Raw genomic sequence first — 14,353 nt, forward strand, 5'->3', positions numbered from 1 at the left:
TTTAACATTTACAGTTTGGCAGCAATGCTCGAGATAACCTGCAGAGGGTGACAGTTAATGCTTAACGATGCCGCGCTATCGTGTAGTGGGTCATAAAGTTGTGTGTGCTGGTTTCTTTGATACTGAATTACATGTTAATTATACCAGAAGTCATTTTTTACAATTAGCCAGAAGAACGGAGAAGTTGTCAGGCGAGTCAGACGTCGGCTCAAGCTGATTAGATTCAGATGTCGCCAGCAGATGTCGCTGCATTATAAATAAACTGTGATGCCTTCATGTTATTTCAGCTGGAAGTGATCAGTGGTTCATGAGGATAGATGTTATTTTTCTGTAAGATGCGTCCGTATGTGTTGCCATGCTTACATCTCTTGTACAAAGTAACCAAACAAAAGAAAAACCAAGCATAATTCAATATTTGAACCCTCCTTTGAAGACTCTTAAAACAATGTTGCAAGAAGGTTTTTTATCATTATTCACTTGGAAATAGTCTCTCAGAGCACAGCGGATGGCTTTTGTCATCCTTACCTGTATTCTACTGTTCACGCTATCGGTTTTACTAATGCATGTGGAGATTTGGCTGCAGCTAAAAATCTTTCAGAACTGGTTGACGAATGCAGCAAATTTGTGCATTAATTACTTTGTAATAAATGTAATAAATTGATTGAATTACTCTGTGATTTCATATTATGTACCTGTCATATTCACACTCTCGATTGAAGTAAACATCAGATTTATGCTTCACAATTTACACAAACACAATGAACATTCACCATTTGTGTGTCTTTCTGCTACTAAGGCCAACACAACACTGGACGTTCATTACAATCAGATGACAAACGGAAAACAATGACGTCAGAACAGTTATAATAACAACAAAATTCTATCACGAGTTAAGATGTGTGGTGAAGGCAGCTTCTACTCAATCTGCCAGTCCTATCGCCTCCGTCTCCCTGTAGAAGCAAAGCGTTTGAAGACCTCAAAGGAAGCAACGAAGGAACTTCTAAACTGATTTACTGAGCTAATTTACAGCCAGAAAACAAAAGAGAGCTGCCTCAACCTCCGAAATACCTTGTTCCCCCCCCCCCCACACAGGAAGTAAAAGCAGCTTCCCTCGCATAAAAAGTCTGTCCGTCTGAACTCAGTCAGTCCCAGCTCAAGTGCAGCTCATGTGAGTCAAGGAAGTCAGAAGAGAAGACGCCCACTGGCGCTGACATGTCCAAAGAGTTGACCCCCCCCGCTGGCACAGACAGGGTGAGGTCCAGCCAGTCCATATTGTCCATATTGGTGCTATGCAGAGCGGAGGGGGACGTGTCTTCGTTCAAGTACCCTTCCATGGTAACCGCGGGGGAGTGGACCTCCTCGGTCAGCTTCAGCGTCTGCGTGTGAGCACCCAGGAGGGTTTCCAGCTGGTTGGCGGAGGTCAGCGCCCCCGAGCTGGGAGAGGGCTCGAGCTGCGCCGCAGGCGGCCGGGCCACTTGGACCAGGGCCGGAGGGCGGGACGAGGCCGTGTTGACGGGGAGGACGGTGACGCTGGCCGTCACGGGGAGAGGCTTGTCCAGACTGGGCGGATGCTGTCTGGTGAAGGGTGAAATCTCTGAAACACAAATGTTTCAGAGTGTGAGAATCCTTTACGCCTTTTTTTTTACCGCCCCATGTCCCCCACAAAAAAGAAATTGCAGTATTTCTCACCGCCGCTCTCGATTAACACGTCAAACAAGTCGTCCATTTGCTGGCTTGCAGCGGTGGGACGCTGAGGAAAGGACAGGAAGACCGGTCAATGTCTCAGTCTAAAGAATACACTGTAAATAAGAGCGTGTTTCTTAGTCACCTGAACAGTTGCCTGCAAGCCGCGCGTCTGTTTAACGGCATCCTCGTAGCGGGGTGGGTCTTTACACTTTGACACGTGGTTTGGGACTTTTGGCGAGATCGCAGTCGGCTGCCTGGTACAAGGAGACTGTTTAACAGGAAAAGAGGACGGCCAATCACATCACATTAAAACACAGGCTGGTGTGCAAAGTTTTAAAGTGCTTCAGATAAAAAGAAACGATGAAGTAAGAGCGACTAAGGAACTCATTTGTAGGATCTTTAGGACCAGGCTGGTTAGAGGAGGCTCCCAAACTCGCTGGGAATGTGCTGAGTAAGCTTTGTGCTGTGTGACCCGTCCGCCGTCTCTGCAGAGACATTTAGGCCGGTCAGCAAGGAGGCGCACTATAATGAATGCATTCACGCCGTCACAGAGTAGAAGAGCGCCGCGTGTCTCTGTGGGACCGAAAAGAAGATTGCTCTGCACGCCCTGCTTTAGCCCGGGAGCGTTCTCGCTTTGCATCGAGTTGTGGTTTTCTGTTGCTAATTCGGAGCGGCTGTAGGTCGGCTCGGCGCAGAGGGACGACAGAGCACTACTGTCAACCTTCCCTCAGTGGCCGCTCCAGTAAGTTTCCACAAGCCTTACTTCCATGTGAATAGTGAAGGATGTCAGGCCTGTCATTACTGTGGCAACAAGAAAGAGGCATTACCAAAAACCCTGTGATGTTTGATCAGCATGATGTGCAACTTCACCTGAATTTACCCAATAAAAAAACACAATGTATTATCGCAGTTCGGCAAATGTATCGAAACTGATGGTGAAGACTCAAAGCGAGGGGCCGAGGATGAGTTTCCTCACCTTTGTCAGAGTCCCAGTGCTGCATTGATGTTGTAACGCAGCTGAAGCCTCGCCTTCCTGCGGCACCTGCCCAGAGGTCCGGATGAGGCCTTGTGTTGCGCTGCTAACAGCAGTGTGCACCTGAATGCTGCTGGCGGGAAGCTGGACGGTCACCGCGGAGGCAGCAGGTTGGGGGGTCTGACCTCCGGCGTTGACCGACTGCAACATTTTCGGCTGCTTGAAAGTCTGTTCGCGGACGATGAAATGATTTTGAAGGACCGCGTCCTCTTGTTTGACCAACGCTGGTAGACCAGGAGATATGCAAGACGCAGAGCAGCTTGACCTGGTGCTGCTTTCCTCTTTGACCTGGACGGGAGGAAGAGGCGTGAGCTGAGCGGGAGAATCCGCCTGCTGGCACCTCTTCTCCACCTCCAGCTGAATCTTCAGCTCCTCCACCATCCTCTGCTCCTGCTCCAGCTTCCTCATCAGCTCCTCAATCTGACGCTCCTTATCATGGAGACGTTTGTCCTTCTCAGAGTCCTTCTCGTAGGGCCGCGTCTCCGGGGGACACTCCTCCGTTGGAGCTCTCGGGGGGAAGTTCACGCGGGCAACAGAGGGGGTCGAAGACGGAGCTTCTGGGAGCTCGGCGGGGCTGTCGGCCATTCGACCGTCATCTGCGCCCAGGCTGGCTACCGGCGACACCGGCGGCGTCAACGCCTTGTTGTCCGACTGCGAGGCTGCCGTTTCATTGACAGCAGCAATCCGACAGTCAGAGTTCTCCTGGTACGACTTCAGCCGCTCTATTAGATCTAGCTTGGTCCCGGAAACAGGCAAAGATCGGAGTTTTAGTTCCCTTTTCAGCTCAGCAACCTGTAAAGAGAACACATTGTCATAAAATACTTCTCGAAACTAGTTAAGATTGTGTGCGGGCAGCAATGCGTCACCTTCATTTCGTCCAGATTAGCTGGTAAACGATCCGGCCTGCGGTTTGCCTGACGGGACTGCACCGGGCTCAACGCGGCCTTTCCACTTAGAACAACGCTGGAACAGCTGCTTTGTACCTCAGTTGCCGGTCTGTTGTAGAAATAAAAAGGGGGGGACAGATTAGAGAGGAAAGCTAAGCTTTTAGCATTTGTGTAGGACGCTGTGGACGGGGCATTTTAAGCATGTGAGACACGCAGCAGCTGTGGACGTGTTTACAAATGCAGCCGTACTTGCGTGGGGCAGGCAGGGCCGACTGGTAGCTGTACTGCTGCTGCTGCTGCTGCTGCTGGTTCAAGATCTGAAGCTGCAGGAATTGCTGCTGCTGCTGCAGGAGACGGGCATAAGCCGAGTCCATCAGCACTTCATGGAGTTCCTGCTTCTGGTCCGGGGGGATGTACTGATGGTACTTCAATTTTTTCACACGTGGTTTGGGCTCTTTGCTCTTTTTGCTGCGGCTTTTATCGCTGGGTAGCCTGGGCAGGCTTTGCTGCAGATCATAAAAGTAGAAAAGGGCATGTAAACGTTGAGAGGACCATCTGGAGGATATTTGATTCCTGTGATTGATCTCAGTCCAATTTATCAGGGAACGGAGTGAGCAGTGCCAGCACCAACACTACAAGACGTGGAACCAATACTGTGTTTTTGTTTGATTGAATCATTAAGGTAGAACATTGTTCTGACACCCGATGAAAAGCTCAGGATGAGGAAACGGGTAGTGGCCATCTGAGCTCCATTGTTTCACCACCTGCAGTTACAGGATACCCATGAAAACAGCTTGGCTGACGAGCAGCAGGCTCTGGCTGTGAAACCAGAAACCCAAGCCGGGTTAAGCGAGCGGACGCCTTAATTTGTCAAACTCCTATTGTGTTCCAATGCAGGGAGAGTTCGGCTTATGCTCAGAGGGGGGATAAGGCCATCGTGATGAATGAAACCATGTTGCTTCACTGCGTCCTTGGATTTGTGGCTTAGTTTTCGCGCAGCCCGAATGAGGAAGGCCAGCCTGCCATTTGACCCTAATTGGGGTCAAACATTTCGAACGAGGATCTTCTGTAATGAATTCAAACTTCAGTTCTTTGAACTGTGCTGGATTTCAGTTCATTCTAAAAACTGACATGGCCTTCATCAAACAGTATCAAAACACAGACTCCGTGTCTTCTGACATTGCAAACCTCATCACATTTCCCAAGGAAACAAAAAAAGAAAACAAAAACAAAGCCAATAAATCAGAGGGACGAAGGGCTCAGTAAAGGAAGTCCATTTCCTGTCAGCTGGTCCTAAACATTAAGGAGGCTGTAAGTGAATTAAATTCAGATTATCTCCTAAAAAAAATAATCCCCCTTTGAATAAATTAAACGTTGTTGAACAGTTGAAGCCAACCTTGACGAGAAGCAGCCCCGGTGCCGCGCTGGGGACCACAGGGGTGACGGGCCGCAGTGTGGACGCTGCTTGTTTGCTCTGTTGCTCACCGGTGGGGAGACGGACGACTACGTCTGATGTGGACTGTGTGCTGGTCGGTGGGGAGTGCTGAGAAAACCACAGACAGAGAGGAACCACAAGAGCCGTTCATCAAAGAACCGTCCAGCTGCGATGCCGGTTAATCATCATCCCACGCAGGGAAAGACTTATCGAACATATCAACGTTATGAGATAATACGAGATGTTTCTATGAATGATAAATACTATGTAACTGCATACAGCACATAACCTTAAGATGATCTTTCCAATAAGTAAACTAAACACAACTTTGTCTGGCTTTTTTTTAAAGAATTATACACATTCAAGCCTGCATTGGAGATTTCAAAGATTAAAGAACTTATTAAAGAATAAATTGTAAAGGTTCGCGGTGTTTTTTGTACCTGTATGCGAGAGTCTAAGTAACAGGAGGCAGAAGTGGCCTCGGTCCCACCGGACCCCCTTTGAGCGGCGGAGCTGAGATATTTTTGGCTGGCAGGCTGTCGTGGCGATAAGGCATCACTGCTGTCCTCGTCGAAGCTGAAAACGTCTGCTGGCTTGGAGCCGTTTGCCTCGCCACCTGTTGGCCCGACGTCAGACGCAAGTACAGTTCATGACACTCGAAGGATCGATCCAAACTGGGGAAAACTGGAGTTTTCGAAGCAGAGCTGAGGCTAATGCGGATGTCGCGCTACCGTCCACGTCTTCCTCGACACCAGAGTCCACGGGCAGGATGTTCTTCTCCACCAGCTCCATGGCTCCAGGCCGCTGGGCGATCTTCTCATTGAGATCATCAGTGAGTCTGGCCTTCTTCAGCTTCATCTGTGTGGCCTGCAGGGAGGGAACGGCCTGCGTCTCTGATGGGACACACACACACACACACACACACACACACACACACACACACACACACACACACACACACACACACACACACACACACACACACAGGGTCATTGGCTTCGATCCGGAAACAGAGGTGACTCAATGGAGGCTCCGCCACACCTCAAACGCTTCCGTCCGGCTCAATGGCATTTATCTGGTTACAAACAAATTCAAACGGGCAATAAGTGAGATTGGATGCATAAGGACCGTATTCTGGATTCACGTTATCTAGAGGGCGTTACCCGGTTACACCACACAGGAGGGAGATTACCTTGTAGGATGTGCATGCGGACCAGCTCGGAGCGCTGCGGTCTGCTGCAGAGTTTGTGCTTTAAGAAGCTTCCGGTCTGTTAAAAAGATCATTGTATTTACTGTACATGGGGGGGGGATCCTTTTGATTCAGTGATGATGTCTGTCCTACCCGGGCTCTCTCCAGGCTGCGGATCTGCTCGTGAAAGGCAGCAGGGGTTTTCAGAGCTGTGAAGGGGTGAATAAAAAATAAAACTTATAATAACTTGGTTATAACTGTATTTCCTACACAAGTATGCTGTCCTTTTGTTCTCCGTTTAAATAATACATTATTGATTGTAAAAATTCTAATATTTTGAAAGGCGTTTTTTTCATAAGTGAAACACCCAAAAAGTGTGATTTCTAAAACTAAATTGGAATAATGTGAACCACACAATAGTTCTAATGTAAACATTCTGTGTAATGAAACAATATAAGCAGTTTAAAGTTATAAAACATATAACAAGTCTACATCCCTGTAGATGTCTTCTGAATCATCCACATCCAGCAGCAAATACTTGTTATATAAATAAGCATGATTTATGTCAATGCTATGCACAAACCTAAACTGCGTATCCAGTGATGAGCACTAACATGTCGTATTTTTTCCCTCGGACATCACAACAGTCACGTTCCACGCTGACTGGACCGTCGTTCAGATAATTATCTTCTTGTTTTCAGTTCTGCATGAGTGTGATATTAATAAGCTGGAGCTCATGGGGAGTCAAACAGGAAGTACCAGCTTCACCGGCTCAGGACGAGAGTCATATCCAGTTAATCATGGATACGTTTACAGAGCAGGGTAAACTCCTCCTGCGTAAGTCTGGCTCACTGAGTGGTCACCTCTTCTGTGACGGCCGCTGTTTGCATTGAGGACGGTGGAGGAGTGTGTCAGAGGAGGCAAAGCCAAACACTCCGGCTCGTCAGCTAAACCTCACCGCATACCTACCGTGAGCTCGTAGGCGTGGGAGCAGCGCAGCGCTATCAGCGGAGGAAAATGGCCTCGGAGGTCATTGCCCACTGACCTCCAGCGGAGGCTCAGCCGCTGACTCATGTGTCCGCGTGGAGCCAGAGAGACGTAAGCACGACTGCAGGAGGCCGAACATTAAGGACGAGCTTCGTCTTTTTCTCTTTCTAGGTTTCCAGCTACCAGTCACATCCAAAGGGGGGAGAGAGTCGCTTTCAGCACCGGCTACGTTTACACGAGTAGTGCCGTGTTTGAAGTGCACTTACAGCAACATGCACAGTGTGCTGCTGTGAATACACTTAAAGCAAGTAATTGCATAATGACAAGTAAAAGAGTTTTAACGACACTGAGACCCGCGACAAGTCCTGGGGAAGTTTGGTTTGATGCTGCTGGAAGTCGGATGTTAAGTTTAATTTCATCTTTAATACTAATACTAAATAATAGGTAATAAGAAAAGGGCAATTCTAACATAGAAACGAGGCATACAAGTAACCGTCGTCTTGTACGAGTCAATTGGTTTCCATTTAGTCAAAGCCTGGGTGGTTTGTGTTTGATGAGAACACTTACGCGGCATGATGCCTTGTTCCACGAGCTGCTCCCGAGTTCTCCTCTGTTGCAGACGCAGCTGGAGGACTGAGAGAGGACAGAGACACAGGAGGTCAAAGTTGAACTTTTACCCTCCCAGAACCAAGTCCGACGAGCCGATCTAACAACCCGAGTGGAACACAGTACTTATTATTTCTCAATCAATACACTAGCCCGAGGCCCAACAGCAAACCATGCTCACCACCACAGACATCCTATTCCCTTCCTGTGTGGTTTTAACTACGGTTGTTAAGCCTACCGCGCGCCGAAGCTGTAGAAGAACCTTCCCGACAAGAGTCCATATCTCTTGGTGAATGCAAATACACAGAGCAAACAAAGTAACTGTAGTGAAGTATACAAAAGGATGAAAAAAGGAATCCATGTCAGGGCTGCAGTCACCACCAAGGGCAACAGTGGAGACGCTAATGAATGTATTTAATAAATAGCTCCGGGTGGAAAGACGTGATCAGTTATTGTCGTTGTGGAATATCAAAGACACGACACGTCTTCCAGCAGAAACGCTTGAGCCTGGCGTGCAGGCCCCCCCGTACACTTGGAAGGTCCGCCGTGTTATTTTCCCACCAACATAAACTGCAGTGAGATCCCAACTCAAACATTTATAAAGAAGTGAGCGTGGACATGTTATTTTAGAAGAATAACAAAGAGAAAAGCAAAGCGTGGAGAGGTACTGGGTGACGGAGACAAATGAGGCGGTGGTGTGAGGTACGTGAGGCCCTTGTTGTCACGCCACTGTGGTGAAGAGACGGCGGGCTAAAACCACTCAGTGGCTCAGGGGAAACAGCAAGTCACAGTCACACACACACGCACACACACGCATGCACGCACGCACACATACACACACACAGACCTGCTCCACTCTCCTGGGAAAGGAGTCTGAACAAGGCTCTGTGACTCACTCTTACAAAAATAAACTGGGCAGCTGTGAGAACAAGGCCTGGGAATCGTGCAATTTAGGGCTGGTTAAGGGGGAGTGTTGGGAGGGGGGGGGGGGGTCCTCTGGTTGTATGCAGAGCCGAGGAGACGCTCACTGGCTTCCACTGGTGGGCAAGGGAACACAAAGTGACAAGTGGCGAGGAAAAGGGCGGGAGGCCGAGTCCACTCACAGCAGCCCATCAACTTTTGGGAAGAGAACACAGTGTGCCCGCCCCGCCTGCTTCCCATTACAAGCCCGGGCCGGGGGGGGGGGGGGTATGATCAGTCTACGGCCGATCATACCAGGAGATTGTAAAGAAATGCCGTTGGTTTGTCTCAATATTCATGTCCACTGTGACTCGGGGAAAAAAAATGCCACAGGCAAGAAATGTTACGGGTGCATATTGCTGCATATCAATAACGTCAGAAGCTGCCTTGCAGGTTCCACAAGAGAATGAAGAGTTTGATCCCACACCACTTGGGCATGAGGCTACACATCTCATGCCCGCTTTTGCTGGACCTGAACCCTGGATAACCTTCTCGCGATGCAAAGCGGCTCCGCTCTCGTGCCCACCAGCAGAGCGTAACAGAGGTAGTGGAGCTCTGCTGGAATCCCTGTCTACTGATGTAATCGCTAATCTCAGACCCATGCTGTTCTCAGTAAATCATCCCCCGAGATCTCCTATGAAGACATTGCATTTTACTTTCCCCGCTTGTATTTTAGAAACATTACGCACAATAATAAAATTTTTCGGCATGTGCATAGAGAACTGGAAGCAAACCAAAGCTGAATTTAGTTTAGAGACAGACTGACTTGTGTGTTATGTCGATTTTAGTGTGACAATACGCACGGCCAATTTCAGCCAAGATGCATCTATAACCAGAGAACCAAACCAGGACTATAATGACGTTGTTTGTGATCAGATGCATTTTCCTAAGATGATTTCTAAAGTTCCACTCTCAAGGGGCCAAAGGTCTATTTATACTGTACTAAACAAGTATATCGTCTATAAACAAAGTAGCTGTAACTATTCCATCACTGCTTTTACCATTAATACGTTCAACAGAGCAGAAATGTATCAGCAAAGCTTGAACAGTGAATCAGATGATTGTTAATAAGGACCGATAATGTATAGAAGTCAAAATGCAGCTGTTGAAAGCTGGATTTTTAAATATTTCTTACTTAAAAATGAATGTCTAAACCACTGCTGGGTAGTGGAAGCCAAAGAGATGATGTCATGCAAGTCTGGGATGGCAAATTAAGAAATGGTCATCTTTAATCAGGTCAATAATTCAATTTCAATCCACATTGAACCTGCACTTCTTGCATGATGAAATTTTGATTAACTTTCCGGTTATACATATTCACCATAACACACATTTACCATTGGATTTTTATGTTGTGCATATATTCATAATCTTGTACCAGAATGCACTCCCAAGAACCTGCTTAGTTGTAAACTATTTGCATCAAATGGAACTTGCCAGATGTTACAATAAGTAACAATAAGTAAACTGGAATAGAACACGGTTATCATTCAAAGACAGTTTTTTGTAGTCTACTTTACTCAGGGCCATGTCTAGTAAAAAGGAATTTGCTGCAGATGAATGCAAACAAGGGACATTTAAAACATGCAAATAATGTTTAACATCTTGATCGGACGCATATCTGGTTATTGCACTTCACCTGAATGAAGTTCTTTGTATGAACTTACATAGCAGGAGTGAATTTGTGTATTATGTGATAGAAAACCATAACAGTGTCTCAACAGAGTGCCAATATATACATTGGGAGTAGAAACGCAGTATTCCCTCTTTCCCTCTGTGACTGCTTTTCAAAAGTAACTATCCACGAGAACACGAGTCTAAAACTCTGTACGGCATGCACACTACACAATGGAAAACAGAAATCACCTGATTTAAATTTACCCCTGCAGATGGAGGGGGTCTCCACATCGAGGCAGGCCATGGGGGACAGCGGTCTACTGGGCGGCCAGGTCTGCAGTCCCATGGAGGGAGGAGGCCAGAGGACGCCGAGGCAGCCGGGGAGAGCAGACTGGCAGCGAAAGACTGCCGGCTCTCAAGAGCTGCTACCAGTCCCTCCTCTCCTGGGCGGGATGCGTGTGCGTGTGCGAGGAGGAGGGAACACTGCGCTGCTCATGTTAACCCTCGCTCGACTCGCACTACAGCAACAAAACCCGGGGGAACTTGTTTTTTATGCGTGTAATCAGCAGGGGACCAAAATCAACTCAAACATACTCGATCAAAACAAGCGTTTTTTTTTTTTTTTTTTGTGTGGGAATTCCGCCATGTGAAACAGCGCGAGTGTTCTTTACTCCAGAAATGTTATGTGGCACTAAATAAGAACGACACACACTGGGTCCACTGGGGAGTGGATCCTTAAAAAGTGCAATTCCAGGCTGCCCCATGTTCCATGTCGAAGTGTCCCTGAGCAAGACACCTAACCCCTAATTGTCCCCGGGCAAAATGTGAAAAAAGCCATGGGTTTAAAGTGTAATGTAAGTCGCTTTGGATAAAAGCATCTGCTAAATGACCTGTAATGTAATGTAATGTAATGCTGTTTTAATTTCTTATTTAACAGCTGAAGTGTCTAAACATTCAAGGAGGGGGGTTAACGCAGCAGCTCATACAAACACACGCGGCATCGTGGCTCACAGTGGCGGTTAGATTCCGTCGGTGACCTCAGAATGCACCGACAGGAAGTGAGATAAAAGGGGAATTTCGGTAATTGGGGTCTGACGTCGAGGTGACGCTGTGGAGAATCAGAACTCGGCCCTCGGGCCGCTCCTATACGACGGGAGGACCAGGCTCATGTCTTCTGGTTTAATGATCAATAAATATGCACGTCGAGCCGCATGGGACGGGGTGAACACGCAGTTAGAGTTAATGGGGCTCGTACAGCTCACTGCTTACACCTGTTTTATGCACAAACAAACGTCTCTTCTGCACCGGAGCCTGCGCTCACATCCAAGTCCACAACGTGCACTTTTTCTCAACTTCAGTAACATTTAAAAGTCTAATCTCTCATCTTAAACTGCACGGTGTATTAATACAAGATGTTTACACAAAAATATATTTGATTAAATAAACTAAACTCAGTGGACACTTGGAATGTAACATATTTTTAGTGGCACAATAACTTCACGTTATTGATGATGATCACACACAACTACGTCCATCTGCTTCCCACCGGCCACCTGTTTTTCATTCACTTCCATTTCATAATTACTAACTTATGGAGCAAATCAACTTAAGAGTTTCAGTCACTAAGCAGCGCTTGATTGATGTTGAAGAAAGATGATATTCTTTACTTAGCAATAAATCACGCCTCTTGTCTAAAACGTCCCAACGAGTAGGAGGCGATCGAGGGCGCTTCCACACCTGTAACTCCGCTGCCGTCTGGAAGGAAGAAAAAGCTGAATCGAGCAAAGCGCCTAACGTAGGATGGTTGTACTGAGACTTTTATTGTCAATAAATGAAACATTACATATAAAAGCGTGGGCTGTAAACACAAAAGGCATATGGATATGGACATTCACACTGAAATACTCAAAAGCATTTGAAAGATAACGTTGTCCAGGAAGAAACCATTCCACTGAATACGTTTGTAGATTACAGTGTTGAACATAGCCGGCACCATCTTGGTATTTTGCAAACAGAAGTGGGAGCGAAACCTGCTTCATGGTCCATTTTACTCTAAACGGGACCACGTTTTACTCAATGCTCTTCATGCTGTTTTTAAGACGACGTGGATTCATTCTTTAGAGCCTGAGGTGGCCGTCTGGTACCAAACAACAGTATTTTCAAGGTGTGGTTCGTTTGAGAAAATAATCCACACATGAAACGGTAACGGGAACCAATCACAACACACAAATACACCAGAGCTCCTTTGAATTTGACCAAAAAGTTTAGTTATGAAATAAATTGGATTAAAGCTCACATTATAGCCCACCAGTTCCAGTGTGGTTGTTATAATATTAGTAGCATTGAATCAGGAGTAAAATATTTTAATGACGCAATAATGCAAAATAACTCAAACAAATCAGTGTTCCCATCTTCGCTTTCAGTAACAATTTAAACTGAGATTATGTGTCTCAATTTGAACTAATTCCTAACGTCATTCAACAAACAAATCACTCAAGAGCTCATTTTCCCCAGAGAGTCCCTGCTCTTAAACGGTCCACATGCGGAATGCGTCGCTGACAGCCACGTTTACGTCCGCTGCTCGGTGAGGCAGCAGGAGGCTGTGGGGACGGAGGAGGAGCGAGACTATTCCCTTTGTCACATGAGTCATTTACAGCATTCACAGAGCCAAACGTTGCACAATCCCACCCCCAACCTCCTCTAGATGGTCAATGACGCCTTCAAATGCTGAGAACACTGAAGTAATTCAAAATAATGTGGTGATAAGGGGATGTTTTAGAATGTATGGCCTTGCATTGGGGAGCAAATATCTGATAATGTGGTTGTGGAATTATGTGCTGTGGTTATTGTCGTGCAAATGTTGATCCATACTCTCACTGCCAATGCCTCTCGACATCAAAGCTGTGCAACAAAGTTTGCACACATTAGTTGGGTTCCAATTCTTCCAAACGAGCCAGATAATAAAGTCAGGAACATTACTTCTCGTTGTACTTTACATTTTATGTGGAAACCCATCAACAATTCTGGCCTGAAGGATTTTGTTGGGTAAAAACTGTTTTTCCACATAAAAAGAAGATGTAAGGAGGTGGAATTCTCCAGTGATTCTATTAGATTTAAGATACTCTTTATGTGTATAAAGTTCAAGCTGGCTTTCAAAGCTCACGAGACATGGAGAGGATTGCTTGTGATTTTGCGTGATATGCGTGTATAAATTGTATAATAAATACAAAATGTAGGAGTATTCACTGGTCAGTCTGAGGTTATTTTCACCTGGACGCGCTTAGAATCAAATTGGAGTTAATCTGAAACTGACTTTGGCAACGCTGATTCAATATGTTACAACTCTTGGCTTTTACTAGCTGCGTGTGTGTTGTAAAAACGCTTCAATTTCTGGTCTCTGTGTTTAACACCTTTGAATAAACTGACAGCCTGCTGCGTGGCGCTCACATTTTTTTTAAATGTAAAACCTAATCAGTTAATGTACATCCTGTGTCACATTCAACTGAATTATAAGGGTCATGACAAAAGGCGAATTGCTACGAATCAGTGCCGGGCAGTCGGTGGCGGTGTGCCGTCGTACAATCTCATCAGACTCCTGACCCTCGGTGCTAAAGTATTGTTCGGAGCCAAAATCCACACGAAGCTTCCTTGAACATCAAAGTCCTCATTAACGTCGAGCCCCATGTGGGGGCTTCGCATACTCGGATTGATGAAAACATTTCTCACAGTAAAGTAATGTACGGTACCGTGGTCAGACCAAACTTTCATCACGTAGGAACGAGAACATTAAGAAAGGTGCAAATAAATAAATATAAACCCTTGAAGGATCACGCGCTGATTCCAAAGCACCTTCGAGGCTTTGGCAGTAACCCTATCCGTGTTTGATGCTTCGCCCCGATGAGCGCAGCTCGCGTGCGGCGATGAGGGAGTCATCAATAAGGCCCCTTTCAGCT

The 14,353-nt window shown here is 46.6% G+C and overlaps 1 protein-coding gene across 4 annotated transcripts in view; it reads right to left on the minus strand.

Annotated features, from left to right (window-relative positions):
• Nucleotides 1-713: 713 nt before the first annotated feature.
• mrtfbb (myocardin related transcription factor Bb) overlaps nt 714-14,353 on the minus strand; it is a 50,056-nt gene continuing 36,416 nt past the window's right edge. For 2 of the 4 annotated variants that reach the window (XM_040191434.2, XM_040191435.2), the window contains exons 3-14: nt 7,785-7,850; nt 6,384-6,439; nt 6,234-6,309; nt 5,773-5,934; nt 5,482-5,657; nt 5,003-5,149; nt 3,856-4,112; nt 3,586-3,715; nt 2,663-3,511; nt 1,829-1,954; nt 1,690-1,750; nt 714-1,594 (exon numbers count right to left, since the gene is read on the minus strand). In XM_040191434.2, coding sequence (XP_040047368.2) covers nt 1,143-1,594; nt 1,690-1,750; nt 1,829-1,954; nt 2,663-3,511; nt 3,586-3,715; nt 3,856-4,112; nt 5,003-5,149; nt 5,482-5,657; nt 5,773-5,934; nt 6,234-6,309; nt 6,384-6,439; nt 7,785-7,791 — 2,499 coding nt within the window. In that variant the 5' untranslated portion in view covers nt 7,792-7,850 and the 3' untranslated portion in view covers nt 714-1,142. Of the gene's footprint in view, nt 1,595-1,689; nt 1,751-1,828; nt 1,955-2,662; nt 3,512-3,585; nt 3,716-3,855; nt 4,113-5,002; nt 5,150-5,481; nt 5,658-5,772; nt 5,935-6,233; nt 6,310-6,383; nt 6,440-7,784; nt 7,851-10,649; nt 10,926-14,353 lie in introns of those variants that run through there. The other 2 variants (XM_040191432.2, XM_040191433.2) reach the window with 2 other exon arrangements.

The sequence above is a fragment of the Gasterosteus aculeatus genome, chromosome 11 (assembly GCF_964276395.1).
Source record: "Gasterosteus aculeatus chromosome 11, fGasAcu3.hap1.1, whole genome shotgun sequence".
NCBI classification, from domain to species: Eukaryota; Metazoa; Chordata; class Actinopteri; order Perciformes; family Gasterosteidae; genus Gasterosteus; species Gasterosteus aculeatus.